The sequence below is a fragment of the Erigeron canadensis genome, chromosome 2 (genome assembly GCF_010389155.1).
Source record: "Erigeron canadensis isolate Cc75 chromosome 2, C_canadensis_v1, whole genome shotgun sequence".
NCBI classification, from domain to species: Eukaryota; Viridiplantae; Streptophyta; class Magnoliopsida; order Asterales; family Asteraceae; genus Erigeron; species Erigeron canadensis.
In genome coordinates this window covers 36,913,601-36,929,629 of record NC_057762.1, presented here as the reverse complement: position 1 = coordinate 36,929,629, position 16,029 = coordinate 36,913,601, and the positions used below count along the sequence as shown (strand labels likewise).

At 34.0% G+C, this 16,029-nt stretch overlaps 3 protein-coding genes across 6 annotated transcripts; all 3 read right to left on the bottom strand.

Annotated features, from left to right (window-relative positions):
• Positions 1-1,601: 1,601 nt before the first annotated feature.
• LOC122589712 lies at positions 1,602-5,597 on the bottom strand. 4 transcript variants are annotated; one of them, XR_006322317.1, is made up of 5 exons: positions 5,386-5,597; positions 3,948-4,713; positions 2,948-3,376; positions 2,066-2,343; positions 1,602-1,837 (listed from the first exon to the last, which is right to left on the bottom strand). XR_006322317.1 is itself a non-coding variant. In XM_043762036.1 (3 exons), the coding sequence occupies exons 1-3, from the start codon at positions 4,699-4,701 to the stop codon at positions 2,171-2,173; spliced, it is 1,356 nt and encodes a 451-aa protein (XP_043617971.1). In that variant the 5' UTR covers positions 4,702-4,716; the 3' UTR covers positions 1,993-2,170. The 4 variants fall into 4 exon arrangements, 1 of the variants encoding a protein (XP_043617971.1); XR_006322318.1 differs by lacking the exon at positions 5,386-5,597 and having other exon boundaries at positions 1,602-1,947; positions 3,948-4,716; XR_006322316.1 differs by lacking the exon at positions 5,386-5,597 and having other exon boundaries at positions 3,948-4,716.
• Positions 5,598-6,771: 1,174 nt separating this feature from the next.
• On the bottom strand, positions 6,772-11,286 carry LOC122588195. Its single transcript, XM_043760320.1, has 10 exons — positions 10,021-11,286; positions 9,745-9,855; positions 8,995-9,172; positions 8,733-8,914; positions 8,117-8,253; positions 7,940-8,035; positions 7,287-7,356; positions 7,122-7,196; positions 6,998-7,043; positions 6,772-6,827 (listed from the first exon to the last, which is right to left on the bottom strand). Exons 1-10 carry the CDS (start codon positions 11,284-11,286, stop codon positions 6,772-6,774), a joined length of 2,217 nt encoding a protein of 738 aa, XP_043616255.1.
• Positions 11,287-13,135: 1,849 nt separating this feature from the next.
• On the bottom strand, positions 13,136-15,684 carry LOC122588624 (isoflavone reductase homolog A622-like). The gene is made up of 5 exons (XM_043760780.1): positions 15,398-15,684; positions 14,521-14,655; positions 13,900-14,137; positions 13,597-13,800; positions 13,136-13,439 (listed from the first exon to the last, which is right to left on the bottom strand). Exons 1-5 carry the CDS (start codon positions 15,572-15,574, stop codon positions 13,273-13,275), a joined length of 921 nt encoding a protein of 306 aa, XP_043616715.1. The 5' UTR covers positions 15,575-15,684; the 3' UTR covers positions 13,136-13,272.
• Between the last annotated feature and the right edge of the window lie 345 nt (positions 15,685-16,029).

Here is a 16,029-nt window from a genome sequence, read left to right as displayed (position 1 = left end):
CTGTAAGAAGTGAAATTCGAATTCTGATGAATTTTTTCCAAAATCTAATATCTTACTAATGGGCACCACTCCATTGTCAAATTAAGATTTATTGTATTACATCATTTAGCACACTTTTACGACAAATTATATTATAATAGTATATATATTTTTAATACAGTTGTAATGTAAGAAATAAATTTAACTAATGGTGTAAAAATTTTTTCTCACAAAACTCATAATATGCTTATATATTTATAGAAATCTTGCTTGTATCTTTTGCCAAAATGAAAAAGAAAAAAGTTAAGCAACATAATTAATATTATCGCCTATGGGCTCCATTAAGTCCATATTATCCGCACCCAACCAGTGGCCCAAAGAGTGTATAAAATAACTAAATATTCTATATTGTAATTAACTAATACTTAAAAAAAAAAAAAGCAGAAAAATGATATCAAACAAAGAAAATGATTAGGAAAAGGTAAAAAAGATATATATTTAATTAAGTTAATGTGGCGAAGAGATTTTATAGCCAGTGAAGGTTACGTATGGGCCCTAATAAGTGTCAACCTAAATAATTTCTTCGCTCAAAATGCATTGATGCTTTATTTTTGTTTGAATACTCCCCATTTCTTTCATATAAATCAGTATAAATGAATCACATATATTATAAGTGTTATACTAACATGTAATGTTTTATGTGCCTACAATCTATGTATGGGTGCGTCTTAAAATAAATGCTGATCTAATAATGTGATACTACAAACAAACTATTGTGTTTATGTTAACATGTTTGGAGAAATTAAACAATAAAAAACCTTAAACGATTAGAAGGCCTTCTCTCACCAAGCCTTGTCCCCGCTGCTTTTTCCTCCGATCCCCAACACGCTCCGATTGTTTTCCAATTTAATATAAGTGATGATGTGATAATTTAAAACCGAAAATTTACTAAGTTGGAAACAAAAATATTAACGAGCGGCACATAATACCTTGAAAACAAGCTAAAAGGTAGTGTATATGGTTCAAATATATAAATGATTCAAGTTCTTAGTAATTAAAATAAGGTTTAATTGGTTAAATTAAAATTCTAAATGCCAATAACACTTTCGGCAAAACTTTAAAAACGAAGCTTCTTTGCTATTGATTTTTAATTTATGAAACCACCATACACAGTTCACATGAAAAGAAAAAGAAACTTTTATTTACGGCGAATTTAACTTGTTATGAATGAATGATATCAACAACTAAATGGCTTTATATGCATAAAAAATGGATGCCTAGCTATGCCTATATTATATATTGCACGTACTTCTAATTATTTATTAATCTAGTAGTATCTTTCAAGTAATTCATATAAAATTGAAAGGTCTATTTTAATTTTAAAGACTTTTGTACAAGGATATCAGATGATAGATACACACGTAAATACATATATTGTACTCGTAGATCAAGTGGTATAAGAGTAACTTTCTTTGACACAACCGATTAAAACTACTTTTCTGTTTATACTTTGGTGGCAATGTTAGTTTTTTTGTCTACCACTTTTAATGTGCTCAATGCTATATACAAACAATTCATTTTTTGTACTTGAACTGGATGGTTTATATATATGTTCTGTATATTTAAGGTCTTATATTTCCAAATATAACTGTAAACAAAATCAACGAGCATAGATAGTTGGATATATCATCAATTAATAGGAACTTTCTCCATTAATTCATAACCATTGCCACCAATTTGACTCATCATATAAGCAATACCAGTTTACATTCATAGTGAAAATGTAAACTGCTTTTATCCCCTGCCAAAAAACGTACGTATGTCCATGTTATTACCTCTGCAAATGTATGTATGTAACCTGCCCAAAACACCGTAGTAATGATTTCGGTCAGAAAACCTCCATGCTAATCTACATCATTTCCAAAATAACTTTGATGGTGATTTTTGTTTTCTTTTCTGAAATGGCACCTGAAAACTGGTATAGTTGGAACATTGTATTGAATGAAAATTTTTGAAAGATGGATGTTTTTTTCTAGTGTAACAAGTGTTGGTTACTAAAAATTGAAATTTGACCAAAGTTGGTTACCTATTTATGTAAATCTCATTTCAGCTTTTCACCATTAATGCTTTGTTCAGCTTTTCTTTTTTGGTTTTCTTAATGGGTCATCTTCGGCATACTCAGTGAGGGTAGTCATTTCTTAGCGGATTGGTTGCTTTCAGAAGTGTGAATAGGAGAAGATCCTTTTCCAGATGAGAGGTAAGACCATGCTAAGGCGGTACTTCCAAGTGTAATTGCAATCCCAATTGAACCCCAAATCCACCTTTGTCTCCTCTTCCTCCTTTGCCTAACACGACGCATGGTTTCTGCAAAAAGAAAAGCACGTCATCAAATATTATATAAATAAACAGACACGGACACTCAAGGCTATAAATATGATCATGATAGGGGATTCTATATTGTAACAAGATGTGGCTCAATAGGGCGAGCCAGTTAAGTCAAAACAGGTACTTGTTAATTACAGGTTGGGAGTTAGGTTGACCCAAAACATTTAGTGTCCATTTATACAAAATCAGTGCTATAAATTAGACTACTAAAACTATAGCATTACAATAATAACTTATTGCTTCTATTGTATGCATTAAAAATACATCTTGGGGCATAGAAATTGTTTGGGATGAGTTCAAGTCTTGTAGACATTAGACAACAACAATGATACCCAATCTCAGAAAGGGCGGGGTACGTGGGGAGGTGAGATGTAGACAGTTATATCCCTACCAATGGTAAAGTGCCTGCTTCCATCATAGTTGTAGACACTAGAATTCTACTCTATTGTATAACAGTTTGAATGTTTAAAAGAAAATTTTTGGGCAACTTTTAACCCAAACCCATAACTTCACAACTAATTGGGATGAATGACATTTCTAATTGTTACCACTATTGAAAGGCGATAAACTATCTAACACTCACCTACACTTTCTTGATTCCTTTGAGACATCTCATGATTTACAGCTTCATAGTAGTGCAGTCTGTCCAATAGCCTAGCAATCTCAAAGTTCTTAGACTGCAACTGGGCTTCCAGTTCAGCCTCAAGCTCGGCCCTTGCTATTCCTCGTCCAACAGAGTTGGACACAAAACGGAGAAGATCAATCTGATGACATACCTCTACTCCAGGATCATCGGATGGTTCATCCTCCACCATAGTAGGATCTGCGGGAAAACTCAGACCAGCAACAGATAATTGTTCTCGGATCCTCCCCCATTGGCTTTTTATATCATTCAGGCGGGTTTCCGCTTGCTTCCTTTTCTCCATCTCAATCAAAAAGCCTGTTCGTAGTTCACGTAATTCACCCTCAGCATCTGTTGCAGTATGCTGGATTCCAGTCTCAGTGGCAAGGTCTGCAGAAGTTATGTGAGGAACCCATTTTATTTATAATCAATGGGTATCCCTTTACTTTGATAAAATGCTACTCATAAAAACAGGCAGAAATGATTTATGCTACAGATCTAGAACCGACAGTTTATGTTGTGAAACGAAAATTTTGGTAGGAAAGCAAAATGTGTAATTATTATATAAACGGGCCAACTTGGGTTATGTAAAGGTGGAAATTTACACACATTTGTATATATGGATGATCAAATCTGGGTTTTTATTACTTATAATGGGTCAAACACTCGAACCAAAACACTGGGATAAATTAAAATGGATCAAACGGGCAGAAAGCGACCCAAGGTGTGTTTTTAGTGCATAAAATCTCATAAACCATTTTATTTAAAAGATTAGATCATTATTGAAACTTGACTTTCTAATTGTTAACCAAAAATCTAACAAAATTGGTCAAAAAGTATTTCATGGGAACTAACGTAACCCGATAATACCTGTTTTGATCAGTTATCCAACCTGCTAGATCCATCCATTATGTATCCTCTAACTGTATGAACCAAAAGTATATGTAAGAAACCAGATTACCTTCCCAAGCATCATAAAACTCAGCAAATGGAGTGTTTGGATTTAAAGACCGCTCTACTCCATGAACACTTTCTGCATCAGTGTTGCTTCTGACGCTCATTGCCTCGTGAGGATCAAAGAAGTCATCTATCTCACCTTCTCGTTCCAATGTGTCAGACTTTTTGGAAATGTCATGTCTATTTGCAAGTTTGACATGGTTATCCTCAGCATCAATATCACTAGAAACAGTATCTGGAACCTTGCTAGATCCTACATCTTCTGCTCTTCCAAGATTTTCCTTCTGCTGAAACTTGACACGTTTGTAGTCAACATCACCAGAAACAACATTAGTGAAGTCAAAAACCTTGCTAGATCCAACGTCTTCTGCTTCCACACTTTTCTTGATCTCAACTGTATTTTCATCAGCTACAGCTTTCTTAAGAACAGCATCATCCTGAGAGTAAGTCTTTGAAAGCCGTGGTCCACGCCTCTTATGTTCTACAATGTAAGGTGATGCAGGAAATGATAATGGAGCATCTGGAACTGGTGTCGGCTCTGGAGTAGCATAGAGTGCAGGTGAAATCTGAGTCCAGTGGTGCTTTCTCTCTATAGTCACTGAATTATTCCTGGACACAGACTTTCTTTCGGCACCAGGAATTCCACTACTATTCCTCCTTTCCAGTTTTGGATCAGATTTAGTTTTCCCTGTTGCTGTCAGCTTAGAAGCTTTTGGTTCTATCAAAGTATCTAAAGCTATTGTTGTAAATGTAGGCATTGCAACGTATAGCTGTCAGATATTTGATAGATCAACATAAACAAACAACATTATCAAAACAGATTACAAAGGAAACAATATGAAATTTGATGACTTAAGCAATATATTCAAAATTAGCATAATAATAGAGAGCCCTGGACGAAAAAATAAGTCACATCAACGACTTAACTTTGTTCTAACTTTGCACTAAGTCATGTATTAACAATATACTTTAGGTCATTGTCCGTTTGGTTAATTATACATTTATCCGTTATGATGATTACAAGTTTTGGCCCATGTCCTTTAAGTCTTTAACAGTGGGTCACAAATTCAGAATTCAGAAGTTGAAGGTTTTTCCTTGCTCTTCAGATTACATAACGATGAAATTGAGCAATCAAAGTCCTAACAGATAGCTCAGTTCATGTATGCCACATATCAAAACCCTAGAAATTCCTACATTGAATAACTGAACATGAAATCATATTGAACGTGACACATCGTATTTTGGAAACACATAAAAAGCATCAGATCATAGCATATGCATTTCATAAAGCATCAGATCATAGCATATGCATTTCATATATATATATATATAGGGTAACACTCCGGTGAGAACACTTTTAAAATAAGAACGGTGAGAACACTTAAAAACATCATTTTGATGCATACATACATATATCTATATCTGAAAAAATTGTAATGTACCTGTAACTGTAAGGAGGGGGAAGAGGACAGAAATGATCAAAAGGCAGAAACGAGAGACGAAAATGAAGAAGGTGAAGAAGAAGATTCATCCCATGACAATGAAGACGGTGTTATGGAGAAAGTCTCGATTCATTCTCGATGGATCATGGAAGAGAGAGCTATGGCTTAAAGATTTTCTGCCATTCAGGAATAACAAATTTCCCACCACAAAACACATCTTCTAAATTGGTCCCTACAAATTTACACTTCATAACCCATTTATAACCGTTTTTTACTTTCTTCTTTTGTTTTGGTCCCATCATTTTTTTATTTGAATTTTTGGTGACATCATATATTTTGAGTTTTTTTTTTTAATTAAAGAGAACAAATTATCGGTGGCTTAAAAGTATGACTAATATGGTGCAGTGTAATCCAGGGGTGGTGAATAGTTTCTGAGTGGTTTTTGATCTTTTTTTGCTTGTCATAGATGGTGGTTATATATCGTACGGGGAGGGTGAGAGACAAGGTGTTGCAAACTTGCAATTATGAGCATATAAGTTGACATAAGCAGTCTGTTGTACCATACCTACATCTGCAATTCTGCAAATGTCACAGCCATAAGTCGATAATCTCATCATCGTAATGCAATATCTTTGGTATATATGACACTTCGTAGAGAGTAAAAATGGTCCGAGTTACTTTGGTAACTTTGTATCTATCGATGGAATGTGTTATTGGAACCTTGCTTATTCTATGATTATGAAAAACTTTGTTTAATTCTTAGAAGATTTATTGTTTTTACATTTTATCATCCAGACTTCATGGTTATATATAGACTCGATGTTAATATCCATGTCTTTTTGTCACTGTCTGTAGACCATTATTCATCAGTCAACCAACTTTACTGATACATAAGATGGTGCAAGTTAAGTATGGACCACTGCTAAAATTGTTCTTAAGCCGATATCACTTCTGGTACTATGTTGTTCATTATATTGTTCATTCTAACCAACGTTACTGATATATAAGATTGCACGACTGCACGAGTTATGTACCATTGCTTACATAGTTTTTAGGCTGATATTAGTTCTAGTACTATGTTGTTCATTCTTACCTCATGAATTCCAAAAAGTTCTTTCAAAAACCAAAATATTGGAAATCTACAGAGACAAATCCATCCATCCAGGTGATCCTTGAACACATTTAACAAATACGATCATAATATCGAGTGCAAAGATCTAGTTACAATTAGTTACACATAAACTCACATATTTTATCAATCCTTTTAACAATTGGGATTGCATTATGTTTACACTTTGAACTCAAAAGGAAAAAAATGACGGTTTCTATGACCTGGAGATACCTTTGTATCCTTTGTTGCATTATTTGTGCTTCCCCATGGTTCAATCACTGACGATTAACTAAATTCTTCCTATGTATACTCATAAATTTGGCAACAAACTCTGCGGTGGCAGGAAAAATATATAAAAAAAGTTCAGAAAAATCAATGGGTGCAATGCAACATTAAGTTGCAAGTGAGCTTGTCACAATCTATGAATACAAGATCAGTTTTTATGCACTTAATTTTGACGTTATAAAACATACAGGAAATATTACTGTTTATCGTTAATACCTTCTAACTTTAGTAAGGCGCTTGTTCCAAGTGGGAGTCTCTTATCCTGTACATGAGCGATAACTTTTAGTCGTACATTTGCCATAACTTTTACATAAAAGTATGGTAAAAGGAGCCAACTTACATAATAACCATGCCAATAATATAGCTCCCTCTTTACATTGGATTCAACACCCTTGAGGAATTGTTCAATGAGTTTCTGCATATTGGAATTATTTTAAAATAAAAATTCGAACTATGAGGTTCGATCTTAAAAATGATAATATTAACTGAAAGATTGTAACTTTACCAGAAGAATCAGTTTTGGGTGCACAAATTCAACAAGAAGTTTTTGCAGCTTTCCACGTATGAGAAATAGTCTGATAAAAGCACAAGCATATATACTTAGTATGGTATGGATTAGGAAAATTATGAATGAAGCTATGAAATATTTGAGATCTACACTTTGTTTTTTATGTCATATCCAATACTTTTTATTTACAAACCTAAAAATTTACTTTGTTACCACCATAAACATGTCAAAACGGGTACTTTTTGGTCTGGGCCAGGTCAGGTCCATCTGGAACACTTCTGTGCAAATTTTGAACTTTTGATGTATAGTTAGAGTGTCATATATGATACAAGTTATATCAGTTTAACAGTAATCTGATCTTTAAATGATTAGTTTGGGCAACTTTTGACCTGTGTGACCTGGTTCCTGTTAGGCTAATCTTTTTTTATTTTACCCGTATGAGCTGGTAGATATATAATAAAACATATCCCAATCTGTCTATTCACAAGTAAATGGGTTGAAAACTTGAAATGATCACCTATTCATCTCTATGTTTTATTTATAGTGTAATACAGTTAACCAAAATCTCCAGGAAGGCTACAAAATTCATTTTTTAGTAACAGACAACGTGTTTGATCTCAAAGTATTCACAAATTATATTATAAGCTTGCCTCTTATGTGATGGGTCTGCTAAGATCTCTGCAGAAAGCTCAATAAGGACATCTTCCCATCCTATTGCAATTGGTTGATCTTCGACAAATGGATAGCTGCATATATGTTTAACCGTTACAATATTTGTCAGGAAGAAAAGAAAAGTTTGTTTGATACAAACTGTTATGATTTCTTACTTGTGAGACTTGCAGGCTTCAAGAGCCATGATTGCTTTTCTCAAGTTCTGTTTTGATTTAGTTGCAATCTTTGAAGCAAATTTCATGGGTAAATCGAAGCTCTCTTTCCTTGCTATCTGAATAAGAACTTCCATGATCTGAGAATTTAAGACATAGAATATTAGATGACATTTTAGAAATTAGCTAATGAATATTCATGGAGATCATTTCCTCTAACTTAGGAGTATAGCATACAGATACAAGTTCAAGCTTCCTACAAAAGAACCATATAACTAGAGGTGGCAAAATGACCTGGGGCAATCTTTGAGGGTTATAATGGGCCGGTTTGGCCAAAACAGAACACTTTTTGTGCAATTTTTCATTTGAAAAATAATTAACGTCCTAAATATGACTGAGAAAACCATATTGTTACATTAACAATGGAAATCTAATAGTAAAGCAAATCTAGAGATTTTAACGTTTGATAAGTTGAATACACTTCATATGACTTTTGACCCTTTTGACCTGTGTTTTAGCTAAATCGCATAACTCAAATCAACCTTTATATGTGTAAATGAGTTGAAAACTTGAAATTGGCACCCTCTAAGTATATAACTTGGACATAAGTAGCACTTACTTCATGAGTTACAGGAGCTTCAAGCTTGATAACATGGCACCGGCTTTTCACTGGTTCAAGAATGTCGACATCATCCTCACAGCAGAGAACGAGTTTACAAACATCTGAGTAGCAATCCATAATCCACTTTATCAAGTGCTGAATGCTTTCATCAGCTTTGTCAACATCATAAAGGACCATGACTGTAGAAAATATATCAAGACTCAGTAAGTTTGGATCTGAAATCAAATCTTTTAGAGGATAAGCCTTGATATAAACAGACCTGTATAATCTGGCTTCAAATTAACTGTACTGATCTCAGGAGTAACTGCATGATCACTACTTATTTGCTTAACTGAAGCCATAAGAGCATATCTAGCATTAGTTTCAAGATGCACATTAAGCTCTACATGGTGACAACTCGAGGTTATAGGAACAGCTACTTGAGTCAGTCTGGTTTCCTACAAACAAAAGGTAAGATAAATGATCATGTGGAGTAAAAAATGGAAAATAACTAAAGTAACTATGATATAATGATCTTAATAATGATTTAATATCAGTTATTATACTCTTGATTGTAAGCAAAAGCAAGAACACTTGCTCACAAAACCTTTAACATCGTTTCGGAAAACTCAACTTCCTTAAGTTAAGAGGACTAGCACTTCAACTACGACTCATAGTCCGAAACATATTCAACAGCTTTGTACTAGATACTACAAAACATACTCAAAAGTCAAGGCATGCAAATTAGTCATATGACTTCATAGTTATATACTTGTTCCCTCTATTTTTTTTTTTCATTACACCATTGCAAACCTGGCAAAGCTACATTGTAGACTTATAAAGCCATTTTCTTGCATTGCTCATTTTTCATATTGAGGGATAAACCATTGTAACAACCGATTAAATCTCGCATACCTGAATTTGGAAGTATCTTAAATCATGCGATATCTGCAAAAAGAAGAAAATGTGAGTATCTGCATACAAGCTATAAAAGGTATTCATTCTTGTACCAAAACGAAAGGAAAGCTACATTATGGGCAGCATCTCCATATATCTCACGTAGTAGGGCCATCGTCAATGCTTTCCTCCCTGACCCTTGAGGCCCTTTTAAAAGAATATGTGGGAATATTTCCTGGGATGCCTAAAGCAAATAACAAAAAAAAAAAAAAAAAAAAAAAAAAACAACTTAAGTATTAAAATCGAGGGACTACAACATATTACTTGAATCATAAACCAAAATTTCAGTAAATGGTGAATCTGCCTAATCTATAAATTAACAAATGGTAGTAAAACTAAAGATATATACCAGTTGTTTAAGCTGCAAGGCTCCTTGTTTATGGCAAGTGAAACCATCCAATGAAGAAGGTTGGTGCTTATCAGCCCAGAACTGTCGAAGGGTCTCAACCACAAACGCTTTCTCAATAAATGAAGCTTCATCAAAAGCTCTCTCTTTTTCCGGAGACTTCTTGGTGGTTCGACAAGTTCCTTTTCCCATGCAAGAAAACCACGCATCTCCCTGGTTTTTCCGTCTATTGGCAGCAAATTTCCAAGAATTCCCAGTTGACTTCCCACTGGCATCACTTAGATTGCTGCTTTGCCTACTTACACCAGAACTAGAGACCATAGTTGTAGGTGTTAACATACTACTAGGAGAAATATTAGTAGGGTTATAATTAGGAATAGTATTTGATTTGTAACGCTGATGTGGGTCGGGTTTGGTTTCTATGAACAACTTAGGCTTTGGGCTAAGACGATTTTCCAATACATTGTTCTTAACCTTCTGGGCTGGCACTGCTGTAGAGTCTCGAGAAAAGAATATATCACCTCCTGGAAGAGAATCTGTGCTATCGAAAACTGGAGCTCGTCGAACTGGACTTTTGGCCAATTTTGCATTTGCAACCATTTCATTGATCTCACCTACAGAAGGAACTTGTTTATGTTTACCTTCTTTCTCTTTCCGTGGGGTGATACTTCTGCGCAAAGGAGGCGTCCTACTTCTTTCCTCTCTTCTTTTTATCCTTTGATCTTTGTCTCTAAGTCTTAACCTAGGTGCCGACAATGTTCTACCATGGTTGTGTTTCTCACCTTCACGGAAACTTCCATTATTTGACTGTCTATGTTTAGACTTATTATATGGGCCAGCAGCTTCTTCACCATTCATCACTTGATCATCATCGCCTCTAACAGGCTTAAAAGGCGAAACATGCCTTCTACGCTCAGACTTTGAAAACGGGCTAATATTTCTCCCCGGTGGAAGAGGAAGTGGGCCTAGAGCCGGTGACCGTGGATTTCCATCGTCTCTACGTGTCTTAAACGGAGATTTACTATGTCTCCTTGGTGGTGGCAGCCCTTCAGGATCAAACTTTGAAGAATGCCTCCTTATAAGTCTCGACGAATTTAAGTTCCTAGTTTCATCACCAGCCATTTCTGTCATCTTTTTATTCATTTCATTCCAATGAGTTTCTTGTAATTCCGTCTCAGTATCAGACGGTTCATAACCACTCCTTCCCTGCTTCATAACCGAAAATGAATGTTTCTGCAACCCTCTACTATATGGCACTGGACTCTCCATATATAAAACTCGATTACGTGTTTAATCAAAAACAATAATTACAATACATAAGATATTTGTGTTACAACAAGAAACAGAACAAAGTCAACAACAATGAACAAACAATGAGATATAGTTTTTTTTTTTTTTAAACGAAATGTCGTTTGAAATGAACGAAAAATAGATGTGTTTAAAGTTGAAAAATCGATGTCTACGAAGCATAGACAACGTTGAAGACAATGTGAGGTTTATAATTTATACAACAGTGCATATATATGCAAACAGCATAATGCTGCCGTTTACAATGTAATTAACTGCATACATTATATTATAATTTATAATTAAGCAGCCATTATCATTGGCGCCAAAACTTGGTAACAGGTTTTGTCTCTTTGTTTATTTGAAAGCTGTAACATTGGTGGACAAAGAAATTAAAAATTGTAATATAGTGTAATCAATTAGTCGTATATGTATGTATATATATTCCCAGCATTTACAAACACATACATACAGATGATAATAAACAGATTATATATAGGTGTGTTCATTTTTGTAAGCCTAAAAAATTTGTTATTATCTTTCGAATTGCATATCTTTTAAAAAATTTATTTTTTCAATCACGTCACGCGTGATTTTTTTATTTTTTTTTGAACATTGCGTCACGTGTGATTTAAATATGAAAAGAATTCCTAAGGCATGCCAGTAATTAATTTCGTATTCGTCAAATTAGTTTAATCTTCAGAATATCAGCATAACAAAGATGTCCAGTCTAAATAAATAGACATGGGCCTGATTTTGAGCCTTACAGCCCAGCCTATATAAGCCCGTTTCAAAGTGGTCAAAGTTTCGTAGACGTATTATATACGATTAAAATATTCAAAGCCTCTTAATTTTGGGCTTGAAATCTTATTAACAAGGAAACTTTTTTGTATAGATCCGTATCAATGGTTCGTTTGACTTAACATATTTGTTGTTTGTGCCCTCATGTCACATATTAAAATACAGTTAATAAACTTATTATTGTTTTTACAAGTTACTGAAACTTCATTCGAAACTCATTAAGTCAATTTAAAAGTTATCTCTTTGATATACTAAAGATAAATGTAGATTTACATATTTTAAATTAAGTTTATTAAATAGTCGTTAATACGAGCATAACAAGAATCAGCAAAACTCATTTATTATATAATTGTTTGCTTCATTGTCCGGGTTTTGTTTGGCATGAAGGAAAAAGAAATAATAACAATAAGGGTGGTATACCTCGGGGATCAAGCCGGTACCCAGTGGTGATCACGGGTGGCCATAACAACCCCACAATATTTATAAAACTTTATATTTTTAGTAGCATTCTTATGTATGTATTTAGGTAAAAGGTAATTGGCAACTCTAAACTGATGTAATTTAATTTTGTAGTTTAATTTTACGCAAATCAGTATCATTAAAACTGTTCGGCGACCCCAGACTGAAAGTCCAGGTTCTACCACTGCCGGTACCAGCTGATCACCGGGTTGAACAACATTCAGCCATAATCGGTACCTGATGGGAATTTTGGGACATTTTTTTATTTATAATTTTGTGGATGATGCGACTATTATTCTATTTTTGTACATTGTTTTGTTGGATTTAAATGCAATCTACATAGTTAAGTACTTAAGTGTAATAAATAGATGTTAATATTACCGGACCACTTTTTTTTTTTTTTTTTATCACAAAAAACTGGTATTAGATTGAAACTTTATTGGATCCATATGTTAGGGATTGTGTTGGATTAAATTTTAACGCAAGTGTATAAATTACCTCAAAATATCTAAACAACAACACATATAGTTTTGTAAATTAAGAAAAATACAACCACCTTAACTCGATCAAATAACAAAAAAGATAAAATCGTGTACTGAACAACAACAGGTTGTAACAAGATAATAAATAGTAATAACTTTTACCTCATACAAAAACATAGTACATAATAACACTCGATCACGACACATACAGATTAAAACGTTAATTTTAAGCGAGGTGGGTCAGATACTCATCAACGCTGGTGAACTTGATCTCTGGATAGAGCTCACTCGCCTCCACACCCCACGAAGGCTCGATTTCAAAATTTGTTCCATCTCCGTTAATCATAACAGAATGCGTTATGGCCAATACGACGCTCAACCCAAAAGGAGACTCTGCAAATTAAACAAGTAAATTATAATTAACTTGTTATTTTTCGATATATATATAACTAGCTAGTCCAATATGATTGGTACTTAAAATTAAGATTGATAATTTGCAAATTAATGTGTTAGTATTTGCTAGCTCGAACAATCAACTCTGTATATATACCTTGGATCATTTTGAGAAGTTGTTCCTCGGGAATGTATGTTTTCTCGAGGGTCTTTCCGATTTTGCTTTCCCATATGGAAACAATTTCGTTAAAGGACAGGGTGTTGCCTGGTGGTCTGAAAATCAAGGTCTTGTTCAACGTTCGAGGGTCCTCCACGGCTTTGATGGTCACCAATGCAATATCCTCTTCCTTGACAAAAACAACTATATAAATCGGAAAAAACAAAGTTACTAACAACGTACGTACTTAAACGCGCGCGACGCCCTTAATTTAATTTTTTGTTGAACTATATCTATATATACCTTTAGGATTTCCATCACCAATGATGGAAATTTTTTCTCTAGGGGCAGTGTATGTGTCCATTTGGCCAATAGTGGGTAAAAAATACCCGGCGAAACCGTTGCAGGATACGAAAGTGTGTGGGATTCCAGCAGCTTCGATGGCTCTGCGGATGGCTGCCTTTCCTGCAAACACGCTCTTGGCTGGCTCCACTGCGTTGGCATGGTCGACATCGGTTCCGAATTCCGAAGGTAAAAATCTCTGTATTTAAAATAATTATTTTAATCATTACCAACTAGCTAGCTAGTAGCTTAATGTTCAAACCATATACAGTATTTTATCAAGTTAATTAATCTAGTCTAAATTGGGACGCTGTCTAAAGTCTAACAAAGTAATTAATTAAAAGACTATATAATACTACTATATCATGTCATTTTCTCTCAAGCCGGTTTATAGTACAGTATTAGTTATGAATAACAATTATATATTGTCCTAGCTAGCTAGTGAATATATAACTTATATGATATGATATAATATAATATCTCTTAATTAGCTTAATTAATTAAATAACAATTAAGTGTTTGATACGCATGTTTTGAAACACTCATTGGTCTGGTGACTTAAAAAAAGTAAACGAAAGTCACCTTAATATTTCCGCATTCCTTGATAGCTTCGATGAGTTTGACTTGGTCAGCGAGGAGCTCTCCTCCTACTGTTGAGATCACAACATCAACTTGTTTGATCGCCTTTACCAAACTTTCATGATCATGAATATCACCCTATATAATTAAAGTTCATCCAATTAACAACAAAACATATATGGATATGTAGCTAGGTACAAAAAATAACATTAAAATCTACTCAATCCATCCCCCGTATATATATTCTCTACAAACTAAAAACATATTTTAATTCATGATATATGTAAGTTTTGGTGAATAAAATGTCCATTGTACCCTTATAAGTAATGCGGGGTAAAAAGGAAAACGTAATACTCCTTCCATTCAAATATATTTTAGTTTGACATTTTGAGTATTTTTTATTTAATTTTGGTCGTTAATGTTTTTATTTGTGTAATAATATACTTGATGTAAAATATACGAATCGATAAGGTTTTAAATATATTTTATATTGATATTATTATCATCAAATATTATATAACATAAGTAAATTTATTTACACTCAAAGTTTTGAAAAACACACTTAGGAAGTCAAAATTGGAATTTAAATTGAGACGGAGAATAATACATAACTTTCCATATTTGAAACTTTCGGGAGAAATAAAAATAGTAGTAACGTAGACAACACATTTGGATGGATATAGTATGGGGAATGATCGATATATCTACATCAATTTTTTGCCATCTACAACAAACGTACATATTATACTGCACAGTGTACAACTGTATAAAGCGTGCATTGTTGTAGATGGCAAAAAATTGTTATAGATTTATCACTCCCCGTAAAGATAAAAGTTGCAACGTTATATCACAAGCATTAAAGCATGCATGAGACACTTACAATAAGAATTGTGACACCAAGATTTTTGAAGTTGTCAAGGAGCTTGGACTTCTCAGGATGTGTAGTTGTGTTTTCTCTAACCAAAACGAAAGTCGGGTGCCCAGCTTTTGCGCTTGCCTCGACGACAAACTTTCCGATGTATCCGGTTCCTCCGATGATCAAGATCTTGCTGGCCATTTAGATATATATTATTGGTTTATGATATATAGTTTAATATATATATTAAAAGGTTGGTAGAGTAGAGTTTTTGGAGAGAAAAAAGAGTTTTGAGGTTGATTGATATGAAAAAGAATAGGGTAATGGTGGACTATATATAGTCATATAGAATGTGATTGTGAAGTTAATGAAACGAATACATGTATACTTTTGGTCAATAGAGATGGCTATCCAGAAAAAGAATAGAGATGGCTAGCTAGCTATCCAAATTTTTGTTTTTTAAAAATTATTATATATATCTGTAAGATGCCCATGATCGACATGCATTATTGTGGAACCATATAAGGTTGACTTTAAAACCGTAAGTGGAGACATGAAAAAGGGTGGGGGGGGGGGGGGGGGGGGGGGGGGGGGGGGTGTTTAAATTCTACTAATCGTAGTTATGAAAAATGAAAATTGATACTCAGCTATGGGAT